Genomic DNA, 21526 nt, shown 5'->3' on the forward strand with positions numbered 1-21526 from the left:
ATTCTCTGGAGTTTCAGCATTATCCACAGCAGTTCTCTGTTTACGTTGTCATATGCCCCTTTAATGTCCAAGGACGTAATCCATAATTGTCTATTCTGCGCTTTCGCAATTTCAGTGCATTGCGTTATCACGAACAAATTATCCAATCGCCCGTCTTGTCTAAATCCATTCTGCAGTTCCCCAAGTGGCCACTGGTGGTACAAGCAGGCTTCTCCACATCGTTGGTGGGTGCGTGGTGAAGTACCCTCTACAGGCGAAGGAATGGTTTTCAATGACGCTACCACCGACGTAGTGTCTATCCAGCAAGGCGAATTACCTAGAGTGAAGGAATATAAATATTTGGGAGTGTGGATAAACGAAAGGGATAACTACTTAAGTACTCACGAGGAGCAACTTAAGGTTAAGGGAAAGCGAAACGCAGCTATAATGAAGCATAGAGCTCTGTGGGGGTATAACAAATATGAAGTACTAAGAGGAATGTGGAAAGAAGTAAACCAGAGAACGGTAGGACGTTTGGCCTTAGGCGCGCATGGAAAAACAACTAACGAAGCAGTTCAGGGAGATATGGGCTGGGCGTCGTTTGAAGTTAGAGAAGCTCAGAGTAAAATATGCTTTGAGATGAGGTTGAGGGCAATGGATCAACGAAGGTGGGCAGCTAAGGTTTTTAGGTACCTATACTTGAAAAGTGTGGACACGCAGTGGTTAAGAAAAACTAGAAGGCTAACGATGAAATACGGAAAGAACAGTGGAGAATCCAAAACGGCCAAGAGAACCAAAAAAGAGGCAAGGCAGATTGAAACGAATAAATGGAGGGAAAAAATGGAAGCTAAAACGTCATTAGAGATGTACAGGGCTGAGAAGATGAACATCAGAAAGGAAAATTTCTACGATAATTCCCAGGGCAGTGCTTTGCTTTTTGAGGCTAGAGCAGGTTGCCTGCGAACTAAGAGTTTTGTGGGGAAGTATTCACAAAATGATGGGGTATGCGTGGTCTGCGGAAAAGAAACAGAAACTATGCGGCACGTCGTGTTAGAATGTGAGGGTATCCATCCAAATCTACATGAAGGGAATATTGGGCTTTCAGAAGTCCTAGGATTTAAGGGTATCACAGAGGAAGTTACCTTCAAGGCTGTCGAGGGGACGAAAAGATCAGAATGCTGGTGGACGAAAAGCAGAGAGGGGAATATTGCCTAGGACAGTTACCACCTGTAACAGAAAAAAAAGGTATTTTGTGTCTAATAAGCTTTTTGTGCCTGCCCTAAGCAGCGCTAGTAATGAACCAAAAGTGTAAAACATATGTATATTAGTCCTTTTTGGTAAGATGACATGTCATCACCCCGATACGAAGGGGAAACCAATAGAAATCATCAATCATCGATCATCATCACCGTGTTTTTGCTAATTTCACCTGAGCAAGCCGTGAGGGCACGAACCAACGTTTAATTTTAGGAACTAACTTCGTAGGAAACAACGGCATTAAATCCATGTTCGTCAAAGCACAAATTTGCCTAGCTTGTGAAGCTGCTACGAGTTCTGACACCAGCAGTAACGTCAATGCCAAGGGGGTTGATAAGCTTCTCTGCTCAATGCCTCTTCACGTGGTAAAGTATCCTTTACAGGCGAAGGTCCATCTTTTCGGTAGAGTTGTTCTCACACCTGAGCAAGTCGCTAGTACAACGAATATTTTATTAAAACTGATAACTTATAACTCTTGGGTGGAAACATTATGGTGCCTAACACTTCATGTGCATCACTGTATGCGCTTCCCTCGTCTTTGCGGCTGGCACGGTGAGACGTAGTGTGCGATGTGGTGGGGTGTAAAAGGCGCTGCAGGGGTAAAATGCCGCAGGCTGACTGCTAGGAGATTTATAGCACGGCGCCATAGCCAGGCAAAAACTGGCGACGCAACTCCGTGTTGCACCACTTCTAGCCAGTTGCAGGGGCAAGTTGCACCCTACATAAGGTTGAGAATTACCGCCCTCTTTCTTATAGAGCTCGTGTTAAATTATTCCTCCGGACTTGTTACAAGCACTGAGGGTGCTGGGTGCGTCGACGCTGAACTAAAGCGAGCCACAGCCGACCTTTACGCAAGAAATACTCGCGTCGCCGCAAGCAGCGAGGTAGTGGTTGATACGGTGACCGCGCTGCTTCCGATTCCTGTCTAACGGCCTGAAACTATTTGTCAATCTAATTTGGTTCACAGCAAGCACAGTTCGCCTCCTTCCGCGCCCCACCGCACTTTATTCCGGAGCTTCGCGGAACAACGTTCAGAGGTGGGGGAGGAGGAGGAGCGGGCCTGCTCAGACTCCGAAGGCGACGGACACGGGCGTCTTGCTGCGGTAGGCGGTCAGGTAGGCACCGAGCGCGATGAGGCTGGAGCCGGTGCCCATGGAGACGTAGAAGAAGGGCGTCGCCTGCACGAACACGGTGAAGATCCAGCCGAAGGCCAGGATGGCCACGCCCGACACCAGCGTCACCCAGATGGCGACCAGAACCAGGGCGGCCAGGCTCCTACAAGATTATTGATTTGATTGATTGGTTGTAGGGTTTAACGCGCCGACGCAACGCAGGCGATGAGGCGCGCCGTAGTGGAGGGCTCCGGATTAATTTTGACCACCTGGGGATCTTCAACGTGCGCCTAAATCTCGTACAAACGGGCGTTTTTGCTTTTCGCCTCCATCAGAAAAGCGGTCGCCGCGGCCGGGAATCGAGCCCGCGACCTCGTGCTCAGCAGCGCAACGCCTTAGCCACTGAGCTACCGCGGCGGGTCTCCTACAAGATTAGAGCAGGGGCATTAAGAGGCGCAACGGCTGCGGGCTGCAAGGTGATCGACCGCGAAAGGGCGCCTCGGCAATCAAATTTTCCCACCTTTCAGCACTGGCACTGAGGGAACGGTAGTCTTAGCAGTCGTCGTCAATGTCATTGTCGAACCGCGCCACTGGAGGCACTTACTTTGAATTTTTTGTTTTGCTTTTTTTGGCCGTGTGATTCGGTGCTTCACTAAACCGATTCCATTAAGATTGTGCTTAAAATGTGGGATTGAGTGGCGGTCAAAATTTTAATTGCATCCTCTAGCAACGGTTGCCCGGTCTAGTTTCACAGTTGCTTTAACTCAGTGATAAGGGTTATACAGTTGGAAAAACGGTATCGTGAGCTGTCTCCTAAGCTGAATTACTGGTTACTATACTTACAACGCGTTTTCCGGCCGCGGCGGTCGCTTTTCTGATGGAGGCGAAGAGCAAAAACGCCCGTGTGTTCGAGATTTCGGCGCACGTTTTTAAGATTCCCAGGCGGTCTAAATTAATCCGGAGCCCTCCTCTACGGCGCACCTCATTGCCTGTGTTGCGTCGGCGCGTTAAAAACCATTTAATAAATCAATCACTTACAAAGCGTTTGCAAATGTCGAATTTACAGAATGCGTAACAAACCAAATTGCCTTATGACGTGCGGTTTAACTTTGCGAACGCGCGCGCGCGCGCGCGCCCACAGGCGAACTAAAGTACAAACATTACGGCCTCAGTAAATACTAGACCTTTCAACCTATTCATTGCGCTTGAGCGGTTGGGGGAATCGTTCGCGCAGCACTCTAATTTTTAACGCCACGAAGCTTCAAGCTTCGAAGGCTCAAGCTGAGGCCACGGCCTTTATATAAGGGTAATGACAACGCGAATCATGTTACGAGCTACCCATCTCCGCGGTAAGAAGCTAAATTTGTCTACAGCTACCACTGAAGACTGGGTATGGGCTTATCCTAGCTGGCGCAAGCGCCTCACGGTGATCTTAAAAACAGCGCCTCCTTTGCGAATTTCCAGATGTTTTCCTTGCGGAGTTCCCGAGTGAAGCAAGCATTGTTACGAAACTATAAAGGGCGTGAAGAAAAGCGTGAAGCGGCCTTTATTTTTTATTTTTTTTGTGCGTGTATGGCGAAAGTTACTTGGGCACCGTTTTCGAAATCCTTTAGCTTCGTTTTGTTGCAACATTTTGCTGAGGCTTTGAACAATAACGCATCAACAAAAATGGCAGCATCTCCACTCCGTGGATGATGCCGAAAGTGAGTACTACAGGGACTCGAAATGACATCCAAGTTGCGCCCCGAGTGACATCCCATTTGCGCCATGACCGCCATTGGATTTGAGCCGTGAGTTGCACCTTGATTATTCCCCAAATGAAACTGCAACTCACGGCTCAAATCGAATTTCGCTAGATTTTCGCTTGATGGTGGTGTGCGCACGGCTGGACGCGGACGGACATTGGGAGGTCCTAAGGTACTCCGCACCGTTACAGGCGAGGGAGTAAGCCGTTTGACTCTCGGGTACTAACTCATGGGGTTGTAGCCCAATGGGTAAGACGACTGGCACTAACTCTGGTCCACCAGACACAGGCTCGAATCGTATACCGTTGCCGTTGTGATTTTTTGCGATTGTAAATACTATGCGCACGGACACGGACGGACATTGTGCGGTCCTAAGGTACTCTCCGCACCTAAAAAGCTACCAGAAAGCTTGTGAACATACTAGCGCACGCCGGGGCTCCTCCAGAACCCCCCCCTCCCCCCCCCCCCCCCCCCCCCCCCCCCCCCCCCCCCCACACACACACGCACACCTCATCACCTGGGTTCGACGACCGTCGCTGAAAACCAGAAATTTAGTTTAAGGGGCCATGAAGACAAAATACCAGTTCGGGTCAATAAAAAGATTGCTTTTTTTTTCCCGATGACAATGACACCGATTTTTATCGCAGACTTGGAACAAATAATCGCGATATTAAAACCAACATTTAACAGTGGCGTCTCCCCATCCACTTTTCGGCAATTTTCTATGACGTCACAGAATCGTGTTTGTGAGATTTGCGGCCGCCGACATGATACACCGCCATAAAACGCGACTGGGTGATGTATACCCCGTGAAAATGGAAAGAGCATTTCCGGCTCCATTTCTGACTAGAATATTAGATTCTGGCTGGAATCGACCGCTTCTAACTACAAAAATTCTTAATCTGGCTAGAGAAGATTATTTCCAGCTTGCGGATTTTTTTCTTCTAGCTGGACTGACAAATGCTAGCTCTCAATCCAGCTAGAAATGAACTAGAAACTGAATTTCTAGCTGGAAATTTTGCCTATTTCCAGCTAGAATAGTTCTAGCTAGAAGAAATTTTTGGTCAACAATCCAGCTAGACAAAACATTTTCATCTGGGATACTGAGGCAAATAGTTCCGTTTGATCATGTCACTTGCATGCCAACGTGCAGTGAACAAACTGATAGGGATATTTTTAGCGCTGGTTCATAGCACGTTATTCCCGCCCATATTGCGTCACTCGCGCGCCATCTTTGAAAGTTCAGTATCTGTTGCGTTTTTTGTTAGAAAAGCGCTTTTCGCGGCTGGAATGGAGAAAAGGCACTTTTTTCTTTTCACACTGAGCAAACTTTGTGAGTTCTAGAACAAGGAGTTGCACTCACGGCGCGGCGGTGGTCCTCTCGCGCATGGCACGGTAGTTGGCCAGCTGCTGCTTCTTCTGGAGCTCCTTCTGGCGCGCGATGTAGACCTCGCGGTTCTTCTCGATCTGCGCCTGCAGCAGCCGCTCGCTGGGCACGATGCCCGGCGCCCTGGCCGCCATTCCCATGCCCGCCGCCTCGCCCTGCGGGTTGGAGAGGAAAAGGAACGCATTAAAGGGACCCTGCAACACTTTCGATAAGCGCTTTCACTCTTTCCTTCGCGTTTGGAACCACTGCGAAAGCTATAGTTATCGCCAGAACATATCGGCACGGCGTGATTTGCCCGCCGCACCAGATACGCCTTCCATTTCTGCTTTGTTTTTGTGTATTTTTTAAGTTGCTATCGAAATGCGTTCATTGCTGCAATTGAAGGAAAACCGGCCAGCAGCCGCTACATGGCTTTAGTGACGTAATTCGAGCCGTCGAAGAACGTCATGACCGGGAAAGAGAAAAAATCTTTTGAGCGAGTTTACAAGTTATCTGATGGGCATAGAGCAGTAATTTTTGGCTGAGGTACTTTGCGACCCCCTAATCTAAGTACTGGGTGTGTTGGGTGACTACATTCTGCAAGCATTTAAAGGGACACTGAAGTGATATGTAAACATTGCGGGATTACTTGCGCAAATTGTAGTCCGGAGTCCCCAGGCCATGTTTCGACCACTCTAGGCGCGTTTACGCGATTTTATTTAGTAGAAAAACTAATTCGAAAACGCTGTCCTCCTCTCTTTACGCTCGCCCATTTTCTGCGGCGTTTTCGTGTGACGTCAGGAGGGGATGAGCTGGCAATTGGCTGCGCCACGGCTGCGCTACTGCACGGCTCCCCGTCCGACAGAGCCAGTCAGCCCAGCGTTTCGTCCGCCGGCCGCCGGCGGGTCGTCGCAATCAAGGAGGTTAAAAAAAAAAATTGCTTGGTCGCAATTCGTTCGCTTAGTTGAAACGAAGCCAGGACACGTTTGTGAATGGAAGAATGTGCCTTTCTTTACTTGGTTTGTTTGTACACTGTATCTAGCTCCAAGTCAAGGTCGCTTCACACAAGCGCTGCACATGCGACGCTTCGCTGACTGGTACGCCAGTAGGAAAATATAAGGCCTCTTGAAGGCGGGACAAGAGTCAGCGAAGTCAATATAGGTACTAAGCAAATAAAATCAACTGATATTTTTACCGTACAGCGTAAAACTAGGGCGCGGGAAGCACGTTTTTGCGCTGGGCGAACAAGCACAGCGGTCAGCAGCACGACTACGCATCTGCGAACGCTTTTCCGTCTACGAAATGCAATTGCTAGACGTGAGCTACTGTGGAAACTCGGGCGACGCTTACTGCACGATCGCAGTACAACAAATAGTCACCTAAGCGGCTTGAAATGCCAAAACTAAATAAAAGTGTAAACCGGTTGTACAATATATACCCTATATTAGCGAGGCATTTGCGTCCCGCTCCTTGGCCTAGCGGTCTGAGGCGCTGGGAATACACGGCGAATGTTTTGCGAGTGACAGTTCGAATCCCCGTGGGTAGGTGCTTTTTTTTTTTTTTTTTTAAGTTAACTTTTTTGTTTTCCGCCGATGTTTTCTATATTGAGTTCACCTTTTTTGGGGCCGCAACGTTCATGGCTACACGAACTAGTTCACAAAACGCGCGCAGGCTGGTACTGGCGCGCTAGCGAGTTCTCGTTGGCGTGCTGTTGCCATAAGCACCGACTGCTTGCAGGCAGTGGGCACAGGCCAGAATGAACAGACCCTTGGCCTCGTGCGAACACGCTTTTTACGATACAGGCATGAGGGAGGCAAGCTCCAAATATGGGGGAAAAGCGCATGACATTTGGGCGTCTGCGGGTACGCGGAGGGCGTTCATGCACTGCGTAGGTCTCGGCTAGTGAATGCTACGACTACAAGCCGTCCTGGGAGGCTTATCTTGTGCATTTTACAGCCGACAACATGGCAGAAGCGCGGTACGATGATTACTGAGATATTGAGAATGCCCATCCAACAAAGCCATTGGTTATGTTTTACAGAACCGAAACCGAAACCGAAACTTGTGTGATTGCTAACCTTGGGCATCGTCCAATCACGGCGCCCCTCCTCTCAACGTCACAGCCTTAGTTGGTGCGGCCGCCGCAAACCGCGCATGGTAGTTTTTCTTCTTTCGCGCTTTGTAAAATAATTACCGATTTGTCAACCGTATAAACGATGAAAAGTGTGCTAATTTGAGCCAGTCTACGCAGTGCAAGAAAAAACGGGAGCTTGACAAATTCACTTCAGTGTCCCTTTAAGATTGCAGAAAAAGATGAAAAAAGTGTTTCAGGGCCCCTTTAACCCATTCGTGGATCCTGGGGAACGTGTGAGCCTCGTGAACTCGAGGAACGGGCCGATCTACGCGTACGCTTAAGCCTACTTTGCCTTCCAGACGTCTCAGTGGTCAGCTTTGTTCGCTCAGCTGCGGCAGTATAGCTCCGCACCGAAGACGACATGACCGTTTTCTTTTTGGTAGTGTCTTATCCTGGCAGCCGTGAGAATTACCGTCAGAAATTGCTCACGGCCGTCGCCTCTTATTGGCTAAGCACGCTACGCGGAAATTCTAAGGGACAAATATTCCCTAAAAAGCCGCGTTTGCAGCTATCCGTACAGAGCGCTGTGGTAATGTACTTTGTTTTAAACGAGATCGAAGGCTGAGGTTCGAGTCCCGCATTGCGATGTTTTTCTTTTTTTAGCTTTCATAGTTTTTCGGTCGTCGTGATTTTGTTAATACTTTTTTACTCCGATTTTTACTATATCAAGAGATCGACGCACAGGGCTTCTAGAATGGGTGGAATTACGTGTAATATAGGTTGTGTTCTGTGTCGTTTGGCTGGGTTAGATTAGGTTTGTCAACCCGCCGCGGTGGCTCAGTGGCTAAGGCGTTGCGCTGCTGAGCACAAGATGTCACGGAACACCTATGTGGACAATGACCCATAGCGCCATAACCCGTCACCGAAGACGACGAAGAGGATGCGGCTGGCCCGAGCGATCATGGCCGCTTGTAAATAAATCGCATCGCTCTGCGGCAACATCTTGTAAATACATCACTTCATCGTCGCCCATGGTTCGCCTCGTCATTGACCTGCCGCCACGTAACATTTTGGTGGAGGGTGCTGGTTTCAGTCCCATCCCGGCCCCGAGCTTCACCCCGTCTCGGCTCATGATGCGGTCTCGACCATAGGTCGGCAAAACAGAAAGAACTCACTCAAACTCAATCACAATTTTTTTCATTCGCGCGGTACTCAATCAAACTCATACTCAAAAAGTTCATCTGTTCACAAAATCACTCGTACTCACTCATCAAATACTCATTTGTAATCGTACTCACTTGTACTCAAACTCATTTGTCCTCACGAGTATTCGTACTCAATCTGTACTCATGAGTACTGAATCTGTACTCAGGAGTACTCAATCTGTACTCATGAGTACTACTCATTCTGCACTCATGAGTACTACTCATTCTGCACTCATGAGTACTCAATCTGTACTCATGAGTACTCAATTTGTATTACTCACGAATAATCAACTTATCTGCACTGTTAGCTAGGTCGTAGCTCGAATGAAAAACTAAGTAGAAAAATAATTTGTTTAATTGATTAGAAAAACACAGGTTACATATAAATCAGGACAGAGGAAGAAAACGTCTGACGCGGTGCACTGTCGTTGGGCGACTTACTGCGCGAAGGCAAGTACATGTGAGAAAGCGAAACGGAACGTAAGCACTCGCGTTGCGTCTGGCGTCTCCTCTTGTTCTAAGGCCGGGTCGGGCTCAGGGGAGCTCGGGGCTTAACGGTGCAGCCGTGGCCGTAAACTGCGTTTTTCTGCGTGTCTTCGGGTGGCAGCTTTTGTCGTCCGTTTTCTTGTTTGCACTACTGTATTCAGGAGTGCATATACTCAAGAGTGCAAGCACTCGCAAAAACAGTATTCATGAGTATTGTACTCATGAGTGCTGTGTACTCATGAGTACTGTATACTCATGAGTACTGTGTACTCATGAGTACTCATACTCATGAGTACTGTGTACTCATGAGTACTCATACTCATGAGTACTGTCCTCACGAGTAGTGGACTTACCCCTGTACTAACTCGTCATCGTACTCACTGTTTTTTTCTGGGTGTGTGATCACTCATCATCGTACTCACTCGTGAGTTTGAGTACAAATGAGTACAAATGAGTGTACTCACGAGTGAGTACGCCGACCTATGGTCTCGACCTGGCTCTTAGAAAGCGTCGGCCCGCCCCAGCCCCGGTGAGCCACGGACGCGACATTCCCCAGCCCCGTGTCCCCTGCCCATGCTCCGCCGAGACCAGACGAACTGACCAGCCACGACCAGACGTATAGCCGACGACGTCCCCCCGCCCAGATCTCCGGCGCTTCGCCGAAAGCTGTGGACGCTGCCTCGTGGGTTCGGCGGTGGTCAAAGCTGTTCTGGGGCCGGTGCTCATCGCGACCATCACCACCATCAGTGGCGGCAAGGACTACATTGTGCATGTTCTCATCACATTGCTCATCCGCGTAGCCCCCCTGTCTTTGACCTGGCCTCGACCGGGACGGTCGTCCTCCGCCGGGGGTGATGTCACGGAACACCTATGTGGACAAGGTCGCGAGTTCGATTCCCGGCCGCGGCAGCTGCTTTTCTGATGGAGGCGAAAAGCAAAAACGCCCGTGTGTACGAGATTTCGGCGCACGTTGAAGATCCCCAGATGGTCAAAATTAACCAGGAACCCTCCACTACGGCGCGCCTCATCGCCTGCGTTGCGTCGGCGCGTCATTTTATGCCAGCCAGCTTTTGTGGAAACTGCCTTGAGAATTTCCCGGGGGTAATTCTCACGGCTGCCGCGAGATTAGACGCAGCCTTTATTTTTACTCGACACAACCTTTCCAGTTTGGGCGAGATCACGCTGGAAGGACAAATCAGCTACAGGAAGCGTCGAGGGAAAGGAAATGCACTAGGGATATTAGAGAGTTTTAGCACTCCATATGTTCCGTGTTGTACGTAGTTACCGTGTTGACCGGGACCCGTCTTGGCACTTGGACATTCGTCGCGGTGGGGGGATTAGTTCCGCGGGCCAGCCCTCGCCATGCCGGTCAATTCGTCGCTGTGGGGTGCGCCTCCTCGCCCTTCCGCCCACGCAGGCGCAGTCGGGTCCCGGTAAACACGGTTCTGTTCATGACGTTCTGTTCATGACGTTGTTACCGGGTTGTCCGAGACCGGACTGCGCCTGCGCGCGCGGAAGGGCGAGGAGGAAGGGCGAGGAGGTGCGGACATGGCGAAGGCAGGCGTGCGGAACTAATCACCCTACCGTGACGAATGCCCAAGTGCCCAAACGGGTCCCGGTAAACACGCTAGCTACGTACGCGACGGAACGGACGGACTGCTCGGCACGGAGCTACCCGCATACAACCCAGTACGGCGGAGGGGGAGTAGAGGGGAGTGAGAGGGCAGGGTTAAAGAAGGACGCTGCCGGAAGTGACGTCCTCACCGATGGTCCGCTGACCGTGGAGCCGGACTTGCGGTGGCTCCCGAGTGATCCCTGCTTGGAAGGGACGGTGGTGATGGCCGGGCCCCTGGCGAGCTCGGCCGCCGAGTGGCGCATCATCGGCTGGCCCATGGGCATCAGCGGCGGCGGCGGATGCCCGTACATGGCGCGCGACGCCTCTTCCTGGCTGCTGTAGTACGGGTGCCGGGCCCAGGCTTCGCGAGCCTCGGACTCGGCCGTGCGGGCCGACCCGTAGCTGCTACGGCGCGCGGCCGTGTCAGCCGACGAGCGAGAGGCCAGCCTCTGGGCCTCCATGGCGCCGGCTGCGGACGATGGATCGAGAGCACCTGTCAGATATCACTCGAGTGGGACCATGTATCACGTCATGTCCCCAGTTCCAGTACAGCATCGTTGGGGGCTTGCGCTGGAACGTCATGCAGGCGACACAGAAAGCGCAGACTGACGTGAAGGCGGCTCACTTGCAACTGCCCCCTCTTCTTCCACAAGAGCGCTCGGTTCCTAGCGCGCAGTCCTCACTCAAAGTGGGCGTTTTGTTTGTGTCGTCTGTCCCCGTAATACGTTCAAGCGCAAACCCCCAACCAACTAGCTCGACACGAAACTTTACTCAAGTTCACCCTGGATAGATGCGCATTCCCGTTCCCCCCCAGCTCCCTTCGCCCCCAGTTATCTGGTTTCAAGCCAAGCAAAGTCCCCCACACGTCCCCCAGCCATCGCCCCCGTTTGCGCTCACCAACGGCGCCGCTGTGTCGCCGGTGTAGTCGTTCTCTGCTTCCGCTGAAGTCAGCGTCGCCGCTGGGCTCCGAAACGGTTCCGTCGGGTCGCAAGGGAAACTCCTCGCGCCCTGCGAACGCGAGCCGCGCGGGCCGGAAGACAGTGGGCGCATCTTCTTCTTCGTGCACATCAGGCCGGTGATTTTTTTGCTCACATATTTTCTTTTGCGAGTCTTGATCCCTTTCGCGTTTTTCGGGAACAAACTGCAGGCATCTAAATAAGTAAACCTTGCCTCCAACTCATTTCCTGAGCCCTGCGTCAAGCGGAAGCTTTGCCGACACGCCGAATGGTTACGGCCAATTTCTCGACGCACACAATCATCACCGCTTCCATCGCCACCCGTCGTCATCGCAATATTCGTCATCGTTGTTGGCGGTATCGTTATAAATATTTCATTCGTTTGCTGGTCGCCTTGGCTCTTTTTGCGTGCGTGCACATGTGTGTGTGCTAAAGCACAGAATGTGAGATGACGCTTTAGCAATAGTTTCGATTCCCCGTTTATAAAAAGCCAGCCAATCTGCTGGTGATAATAAAAAATCTGGCACCGACCAAGAATGTTTAAAATAAAAAAAAAGACGTTTAGGCTCCTGTTAACAATGAAAAGTGGGGGCGAAGACTGTGAAATTTTAGTGCTGGAATTAAAGCTACCTGGTTGCCTCCCCTTCTCATTGGCCAACGTGTACTTTCCTAGTGGCGTCGTTGATTCCGAACCACTTGATTTGGCTATTGCTTCGGCTGTACCTCCCATTATCTTGGCAGGAGACTTTAATTCCCACCACGTTACTTGGGGCTTCCGGACGGATTCTTGCGGTAATCGCTTGTTGGATTGGATTACAGATAACAACTTAACATGCATAAATTCGGATTCTCCAACCTACCATAAGGGACAAACGCAATCTGTTTTGGATTTAACTATATCTTCTCGAGGTGTTTCCGTGCCTTCTTGGTCGACTGTTGATGGCGGGTCGAGTAGTGACCACATCCCAATAGTTTTTGACATTGGGTGTCCCATCCGTTCCGTTAACCGCCAGAGCCGTTCTTTTGTTAACTATAAAATGTTTCAAACCTCTCTGAAGGAGTCCCTGTCCTCTCTGGTCACACAAAATGAAGCTGAATGTGCGACAGGCCTTTGTTCCGCCCTTTCCTCTTCAGCTCAGTCGTCATTATTTGAAGTGGTGTCGAAGAAGTCAGTATTGCCGAGTCCCTGGTGGGACGAAGAATGTTCGCGCTGCTTTAGACGTAGAAAGGCGGCCTGGAAGAAACTTTGCCATAACCTATCCCCGCTTAACTGGTGCAACTACAAATATTTTTCAGCGGTATTCAAACGCGCTGTTTCTAATGCTAAACAGACTTATGACACAGATCGATCTCTGTGTCTCTCCAAGCCTAACAATAAGCGTGCGCTTTTTCGCTTTCTTCGATCGCGGAAAGCAGTACCCTCTCCAGATAATACAGACTCCGTGGTGCTATCGTCAGGTGAACTCTCAAAGTCCCTAGAGTCGATAGCTGATGGGCTTCAAGCTCGTTTTTCATCCTTCTTAGCGATGTCATTTACTCCGCCAGACGTGGTAGACGACTTCAAAGAGGTAACGCTATCAGAGCTCGCTGACGTCATGACTAAATTGACTGCTGCAGCTCCTGGCCCAGATGGCATTACAACTGAAATGCTGAAGTTATTATTTGACGAGGCTCCCAATCATTTACTTAACATGATCAATTATTCTATTCGACATGCATGGATCCCCGATGTCTGGCGTGTTGCCAAAATACTTCCGGTACTTAAGAATGCTGGTCAGGGCCTCTCGATTGAAAACGTCAGGCCTATTGCGTTGACATCTAATGTGGTTAAATTAATCGAGCGGATTTTGCAGCAGCGCATAATGCAATTGGTGTCCAGTTCTAGAATCTTTAGCCCAAGACAAATTGGTTTCCGCCCTGGGTGTTCGATTTGGAGTGCGCATATGGACCTTGAAAGCCGGATTAAACTTGCCCGTCGCACTAACCAGTTTTCGGCCCTAGTAACCCTAGATGTAGCAAAAGCTTTTGATAGCGTCGAATACCCTGTGTTGTTGTCCCGGTTACAAGTCTTAAACTTCCCAAGGTATATCATAGCTTGGATTTGTGAATTTCTGAGAGACAGGCAGTTCAGTTGTGTAAAATTTAATGTTACCTCCTCACAGCGGCCACAGTCTAGGGGCGTACCGCAAGGGGCGGTCCTTTCCCCTGTTCTTTTTAACATCCTTGTAAGCGCTATTCCGGTGGTTTCTGGTGTTTCTACATATGTATATGCCGACGATATTGCGTTTTTTGCATCAGCACCTGACATTCAATCTCTTCACAAATTATTGCAGTCTTATCTGAATATTATTGCCTCGTGGTTGGACAGTATTTGTCTCTCTATCAATGTGAACAAATGTTCCTTATTAGTTTTTCCAATCTCAGGTCCTGTTAACATTACTCTCAGTTACCGACAGTGCATAATTCCTCAGGTTCCTTCTTTAAAGTACCTCGGGATTATTTACACCAGTGAACTTGACTGGACCCCACATATAGCCCTCATTGAGGCCAAAGGTGCACGTGCTGTTGGGATGTTGAGAAGTCTCAGTCATAGGAAGAAGGGCATGCGCAGAGAGACCCTTCTTATGATATATAGAATGTACGTTCGCCCCATTTTAGAGTTTGGGTGCGTGTTATTCTCTGGGTGCGCCGCGTATAAGCTTCATCGTCTGGTTATTCTGGAGCGCCAGGCTCTTCGCTGCTGTTTAGGGTTGCCTAAGAATGCAGCAAATGCAGTAGTTTACTTGGAAGCGCGCGTTCCTCCTCTGCTTAATAGGTTCCGGATTCTGACGGTTGAAACTTTTCTGAGAGCTTATAGCTCTGAGGTGAACAGGGAGCAGTTTATTTTTATTGCAGAACCAAGTGCGTTTATGGTGCACCAATGGCCCAGGTCCTTATGTCCACAAAGCACTTTGATACAGAGCTTCCTTTCTCCATTGGGTGTAGCAATAAATCAGATTATTCCATATACTGACAGGAGTTCACCTCTTTCTATCAATTTCCGGAACATTTTCCCCAAAAATGCTAAACTTTTACCAGCCCGGCTACTCAATCGCCTTCTCGAAGATTATTTGGCCTCTATGCAGCCAGGTGCTATAATTTATACAGATGCCTCTCAACGAGAAGAAAAATCCGGTATCGGAATATTTTCCCTTTCCCTTAACTGGACCTTTTCGGTTCGTCTGCGTGATTTTATCCCCATATTCTTTGCGGAATTCCTGGCAATTGTCCTGGCGCTACGAAAGCTGGATGTGTCAATTACATCTCCAATGATAATTTCCGATTCTTTTTCTGTATGCCTAGCCCTTTCTTCCCCTAAAGACACTCCCCTTCTGCGGACGTTTCGGTCACTCCTGCCACCTCACTTCACTGAAATTCACCTTGTTTGGGTTCCTGGTCATGCAGGGATCACATACAACGAGACTGCCGACTCTCTAGCAAGGGTAGCACTTTCTGGGCCTGTAGTAGACGTCGTAGAGCCGACACCTTTAATAACAGCAGCTAGGTACCGTAGGATGCTGAAACTCCAAGTACAGCAAGAATCGGTTTTATTATCATTAAGGGATTTCAATCATCTTAAATTTTCATGGAAACCTGAATGGTGCCCTTCACGCAACTTAGAGGTGATTATTACAGCCTTACGTTGTCGAGTACCCAAGTTAAACAGGTATTTGCACAGGTCTCGTCTGGCGCCAACAGCTCTGTGCAGCTATTGCAACGAAGACGAGTCTGTCGATCACTTCCTTTTGACATGCCGACGTTTTTCCCGAGTCAGACGTCAGTCCCTGGAGGTGCCGCTTAACAGTTTGGGGATATCCCTAACAGTGCCGGCTATTCTATCGTTCGGGGCATCCGAAACGGGGTTCTGCCGCCGGGATGTATGCTCTGCCCTCCTGCGCTACATTGAAAATTCAAAACGATTCTCTTTATGATTGCGATTGGTCACCCTCGCTTTGATTTTTCAGGGTTTTTTTTTCTATTTTTTTCCTTTTCCCTCAAAAATTTTTCAAACCGGTCTAAATTATCTTTCCTAAAAGTCGCGTGATTAGAAAAGAATTCCATTCATTTTAACCATCCTCTGTTGATTGGCCGATCCCCTGATTGGGTATGTGCCATAGCTAAAGGCGCAACAACAACAACAACAACAAGTGATCCGGTTATGTCTGCTTCAAGATGTGACGTAGGCAACGTACGTGGGGGAAGTTGCCGTTATTGCGATTAAGTGTGTGCTCCGTGGTCTGGATTGTCAGGGATTCAAGATAAAGCCGTGAGGTGCAATTCTTCTCTTTTCCGATTATTTCTGCATGGGCCCAATCTATTTCATGGTGAGTTGCTTCTGCGTGCTCAGCGAGAGCGTTAGAAGACACGTTCTTCTTTCTTACGTCGTACATGTGCTGCTTGAGCCTTTGTTGAAAATTTCCTGTCTCGGCGACATAGCTTCGGTCGCAATCTGCGCAGGGAATGCTACGCCTGGGAACGTTTCCTCTGTGAGCTTGTCCTTCACGCTCACCAGGGAGTGCCGTAACTTTTGAGTTGGCACATGCGCTACCTGTACACTGTAGGAGCGCAGAACACGCGCCAAGTGCTCGCTAATTCCAGGAACATACGGTATCGGAGCACGACGATTGATTGGGACGAATGTTGCCGGACAGCGCAGGACGTTCTAGCTGACGTTCCACGGAGCGCACAAATGACTCAGGGTAGCCACTTGCAAAGAGGTCCCGATGCAGTGCATGATGATTCCATGCGGAGACGATCGACGCGGAGACGACGCCGACGTCTGCCCTGTGAGCCCGGTCGCCATCCCCTACGAGATTTGCGACGCTGGACCGGAAAATGGAGGCCCTATTCGAAAGGCGGCGCATCGTCCGACAATCTATCACGTCCATCATCGGCAAGGTTGAAGACCTCCTCCCAATCGAAAGACCACCAATAAGTGAGTTGAGAGCGCTTATTCTGAGTTTGAATGAGAATCATGACGCACTGAAAATGATTAACCGAGCAGTTGAAGACACCGTGGACATTGATGAATTAGAGGCCGAGGTTGAAGATGCGCTTAAGTTTGAAGAAGTAATTTGTATGGCAAAGGCTGAATTTAAAGTGGTCCAAGCGCAGAGAGCCCGAGAAAACCTAATAGCGTCTTACAGAGGTCGAATATATGCAGAGCTGCAGGAACACCGACATGACATGAAAGAATACTGGGAGAGTGCCGATACTTCATACGCGAACCAACGAAAATGCAGCAGTGAATGACCAAAGCCAACTTACGACACAAACCGAATGTGAATTTGTGTGGTGTGTAACGCTGCTGGAAACCAGCCATCTCGTGTCTAACCCCGAAGAGACTGAGTACAACCAGGTTACCACTCAAAATAAAGTACCAGATCAAGGGGCAAGCAAAGCGCAAGCAAAGACCATCAGCAACGACTCGACTACAAACAACATGACCTCACACGCAACAATTTCAAGGAACTGTGTATTCTTACTGCACCTCAAGCGAATAACGAAGGTAAGAGTACACAGCCCAAGATGCTTTCGAATGATGTGCTGATCGAAGACGGAAAGAAATGTTTGTTATGGCGCGACCTTCTTTGTCCTCCAGAGTTAATACGTATGATTCCGAAGAAAAAGGTGCGCCAGACTAGGAAAGCAAAAACTGCCAAGAGGAAACGTGCCAAGATGGAGGAGCAGGAAGCTGTTTTAAATCTCAATTCAACCCCACTGCGAAAGTATGGGCGCCGCAAGCTAAACGTTGCGGATGGGAAGAATGCCCGTGGGCACCGGCAACTTTCAGCGAAAGGGCGTACAGTGCACCGCGAGCGAAGACATGATTTAGCCACCAGGACACGCCTCATGTTCTGTGAAAGCAAGCATACGTCCACTGCGTTCCACGTGCATCCGGCTGCCACAAAAAAAAAAAAAAAAAATGACGTAGGGCGGAAACAGCAAGTAATGCGTGCAACCAAGACCGGGAAAACAAGCTCAACTGGTCTCCCCACAACACTGCTTCTAGGGGCCGCAGAAGTTCGGTTCATGGTCCCACCAACCCCGTGGCATAGTTATCATCGATGGAGGTGGAAGCCACACGATGTCGAACTCATTTAGCTCGCGTAGACTTGAAAGGAACTCTCCACGGACTAAACTTTTCGGACGCGGACTACATGCTCGTTCATCGTTGCGCGGGGGAGGATGTTGTGAAAGAAGTAGCTCTGAAAGGAACTCTCCACGGACTAAACTTTTCGGACGCGGACTACATGCTCGTTCATCGTTGCGCGGGGGAGGATGTTGTGAAAGAAGTAGCTCTGCCTCTCTCGTGCTCCATTATCATATTCATGAGTTCACAGGAGTAAAGGAATCATCAGGAGGGGTCTCGGCGGCTCGTCCCTTTGTCAACAATAGGCTCGGCAGGAGGATATTTCCGGATCCACAACCCTCGCTTGCAAGAATGGAGGAGGTGCTGCTCCCACAGCTTCGCACGAACACACTTCCACTTCCTGAAACCTTACATAAGAACTATACTCGTACTACCAATAAGTACAACACCACAATGCTCCCACTGCGAATAGACGGGAGGTTCACTCCACACGATCTAGTACTGTACACAAAATCCCGACATGAAGAACGTAACACCAAACAACAGATCCACGACACAAGGGGAGGTCGCCCTGTTCAACCCGCATCCAGCTTGTCAGAAACGGCTCAGAAAGCGGGCAGAGAGAGAGCTGCACGTCGGCTAACGGAATTCCCGGACTAGAATGCTCAACCATCGTGACTCTAGAAGCACTGAGCAAATAAACTTTTAAATGCAGAGAATTTGTATAACTCACGATGTCACCCGTGCGTCGGCGTCCGCAGCAGCCAGCCCCCTACACTATAAAAAGAAATAACAGTTACCGGCGCCTGGTTTCGATCCCATGACCCTGCGGGCGGAACGCAAGGTACATGGTGCTCTACCCACTGCGCCACAGAAGCGACACAGAATCAAAGGCTACGAACGCGCCTTATATCCTTGACTCATTCAAACTACGTCAAGAAGCTGCTGATACAACGCATTCACTACCTGTGGGCGGAACGCGAGGTACATGGTGCTCTTCCCACTGCGCCACAAAACCGACACAGAATCAAAGGCTACGAACGCGCCTTATATCCTCGACTCATTCAAACTACGTCGTCAGCGGCGTGCTAGCGGCGTGATAGCTGCGTGGTGTACACGTGATTGCACCAACCCCCAAACACTAAACGTTAACGCAATACACCCACTCCCTATGCGACGCATTTACTCGAGTCCCCCTCGCGGGGAGATGGGCCCATTTTTTGCCTGCAGAAAACACTTCATTCTTTACAGCTTCAATTTATCGATTTCGTTAGCATGACGAAATCTGCAAACTCAAGCAAACTACCTTAGTAGTCCCCGATGTTGGTCGCGAAAAGGTGCCCTTTCACCAATGTCTGGTTTTTGAAAACGCGCTAAGGCACCGAGAAGTGTCGAAAGGAAAAAGGGGTACGGAAGTTAGGTTTGGGAACATGGGCGTTAATGTACGACTGGATGTTGTGTGCCGACCTTTAGCTAGTTTAATTAAGGGTTGTTTCGATTGGCATCTGCGTCCTAATTTCTCTTTAACATGGATACATGTCACTAACGAAAACAAGACAAGAACGAAGAACGTAGGACACTAGATAGGCTTCATCAGAAGAAATTACTCAGGACACAAAAAACATAAACCGATAACATTTACTGGGTTGTACGTCACTGTGTTGGTACAGTAGTTCTTTTTGTAGAAAGAAAGAGAGAGGATAAATGTCTTTGTTTATAAGCCTCTGCTCTGTCAGGTCTCGAGCCGTTTATTGCAGGAACCGGAAAGAGTCCAGCCGCTGGCTGCGGCTAAAACATGGCGTCGGGTCAGTTGCACGCTCTGGCGCGCCGGGACTTCGTCTTCGTCGTCTCCCATTCGTGGGCACGTGCACCCTAGCTCGGTACATAGCGTATATCTGCTAGTTGGAGTCTCTGTATCTTGCAGGGCGACGTCTATTCCTCGGTGGATTTGTGCGCCGTTGCAATGCTGGCTGAGGACATGCGGCTTTGCCGGGCGATAGCTGTTCTCCAGAAGTGCTCCCAGCGGTTGTGATATCTTCAGCATCAAGCCTCTCGTTCCGGGCTAGCTCTGGATTCGATGTGTCCAGGGCTAACGGCATCGGTAAAGAAGACGGCTGACCTGGGTACTCCATCCGCGTTACGCGTAAATGGTTCAGGTGTCTGCGAACCGGTCCAGTAGACGTCTGGACTAACCACGAGCGAAGGCCTTTCCTCTCGAGGAGCACGCCAGGAATCCACCGAGGCCCATTGCCGAAGTTCCTTGTGAAAACTTGCTGCTGTGGCTGCCAATCCTTTTTCAAAGTTTCGGAGTGTTCTGGATGGAAGTCGGGCCTAGTAGGCACTATAGCAGCTGTAGATTTGTCCGAAACTCCCGACCAAGCATCAGTTGTGCTGGGCTTTTACCTGTTGACGAACTAACAGTGGCATGTTGTTTAAAAAGGAACCTGGTCGAGCGAAAGTTGATGTCCGTACTCTTCTCTCGCGCCAGTGTCAAGTCCCGATGCCGTTCATTGCAGTAGCCAGAAAGAGTCCAGCCGCTGGCTGCGGCTAAAACATTTGTTGTTGTTGTTTTTGGTCCAAAAAAAATGGCTCGTACCCACTCAGGGGGATTGGCCAGGAAATGGCCGCTAACTGAGAGAAGAGGAAAAACTAATTTGGATTAAAAGAAGAAAAGTGAATAAATACAGAAAAAAGGTGAGTTAAACGGGAGTAAAATGATAATAAGTAAACTGCCAGAAAATAAGGTGCGGTAGCAGATAGAGCTCACCAACTACAAAATCAGCACAAATGAATAAGGAAAGGATTGGCCGAAGGACAATCGTGGAAATTATGTAAGAAAATTAAAGAAAGAAGATTCGGCAGCGGAGGGGAGGCAGTGAGCGGGAAGGCAGAGGATACAGGCGCAGACATGTTTTTAAGAGCAGCCCGCCATCTTGAATTAGCGGCTAGCACGGTAGACGGCGTGATTCAAAGATGAATGAATGTACAGCGCGGCAAAGATCCCCGCGGCAAAAACCCAGTACTGTCGCCCAGAATGATAATATTAAAGGAAGAGTGATTGGGTGGGCCAATTGATTAAAAGGGTTTTCCGAATATCTTTTTCGTATGGAGGCAAACCGTCGGCAGAAGAGGAGAAAATGTTCTATAGTCTCTAATTCATTGCAAAATACACAAAGGGGTGAAGGGGCCAGATCACAGCGGTACAAATAATAATTTAAATTTGATACGCCACAGCGAAAGTTAGTTAGGCTAACTTCGCATTCGCGTGATTGGCTAATCCGGCACTTCCAGGAGAACCGGAGGTGCTCGAACTCTGAACCTACGCACGCAGTTTCAGCCATGCTTTTTAGGAGGCCTAATCTGCGAAAACGTGCCGAGGTGAGGAACTGTATGTGCGGCAAGATTTCCACCACTGGGCCGTCCAGTGCAAGTCCCGCCAACGTATCTGCCGATTCGTTAATCCAGATGCCAGCGTGTCCAGGCACCGCCACCAAACGCAGCTCTCGTTGTGATGTAGGCAATAAATAATTGAGGGATCTACCTATAGAGGAGAGCTCTTTGGGGACGAAAGAGCAGTGCAAACTGAGAGAGTCGGTGA

General features: G+C 49.5%; 1 protein-coding gene across 1 annotated transcript; it reads right to left on the reverse strand.

Moving 5' to 3' along the window:
- Positions 1-1925: 1925 nt before the first annotated feature.
- LOC144162869 (uncharacterized) lies at positions 1926-11863 on the reverse strand. Its single transcript, XM_077693581.1, has 4 exons — positions 11737-11863; positions 10989-11308; positions 5457-5635; positions 1926-2511 (listed from the first exon to the last, which is right to left on the reverse strand). The coding sequence occupies exons 2-4, from the start codon at positions 11298-11300 to the stop codon at positions 2301-2303; spliced, it is 702 nt and encodes a 233-aa protein (XP_077549707.1). The 5' UTR covers positions 11301-11308; positions 11737-11863; the 3' UTR covers positions 1926-2300.
- Positions 11864-21526: the final 9663 nt, after the last annotated feature.

This window comes from Haemaphysalis longicornis, unplaced genomic scaffold (assembly GCF_048455015.1).
Source record: "Haemaphysalis longicornis isolate Haplotype H1 unplaced genomic scaffold, Haemaphysalis longicornis Haplotype H1 scaffold_12, whole genome shotgun sequence".
Taxonomy (NCBI): domain Eukaryota; kingdom Metazoa; phylum Arthropoda; class Arachnida; order Ixodida; family Ixodidae; genus Haemaphysalis; species Haemaphysalis longicornis.

What these genes read in the sequence shown, in the direction of transcription:
- LOC144162869 (XM_077693581.1), bottom strand. Translation starts at nt 11,300, where the DNA reads ATGGAGGCCCAGAGGCTGGCCTCTCGCTCGTCGGCTGACACGGCCGCG. An exon ending in CCACGGTCAGCGGACCATCG is followed by an intron (nt 5,636 to 10,988) that starts GTGAGGACGTCA and finishes TCCAACCCGCAG; the next exon opens with GGCGAGGCGGCGGGCATGGG. An exon ending in GAGAGGACCACCGCCGCGCC is followed by an intron (nt 2,512 to 5,456) that starts GTGAGTGCAACT and finishes ATAATCTTGTAG; the next exon opens with GAGCCTGGCCGCCCTGGTTC.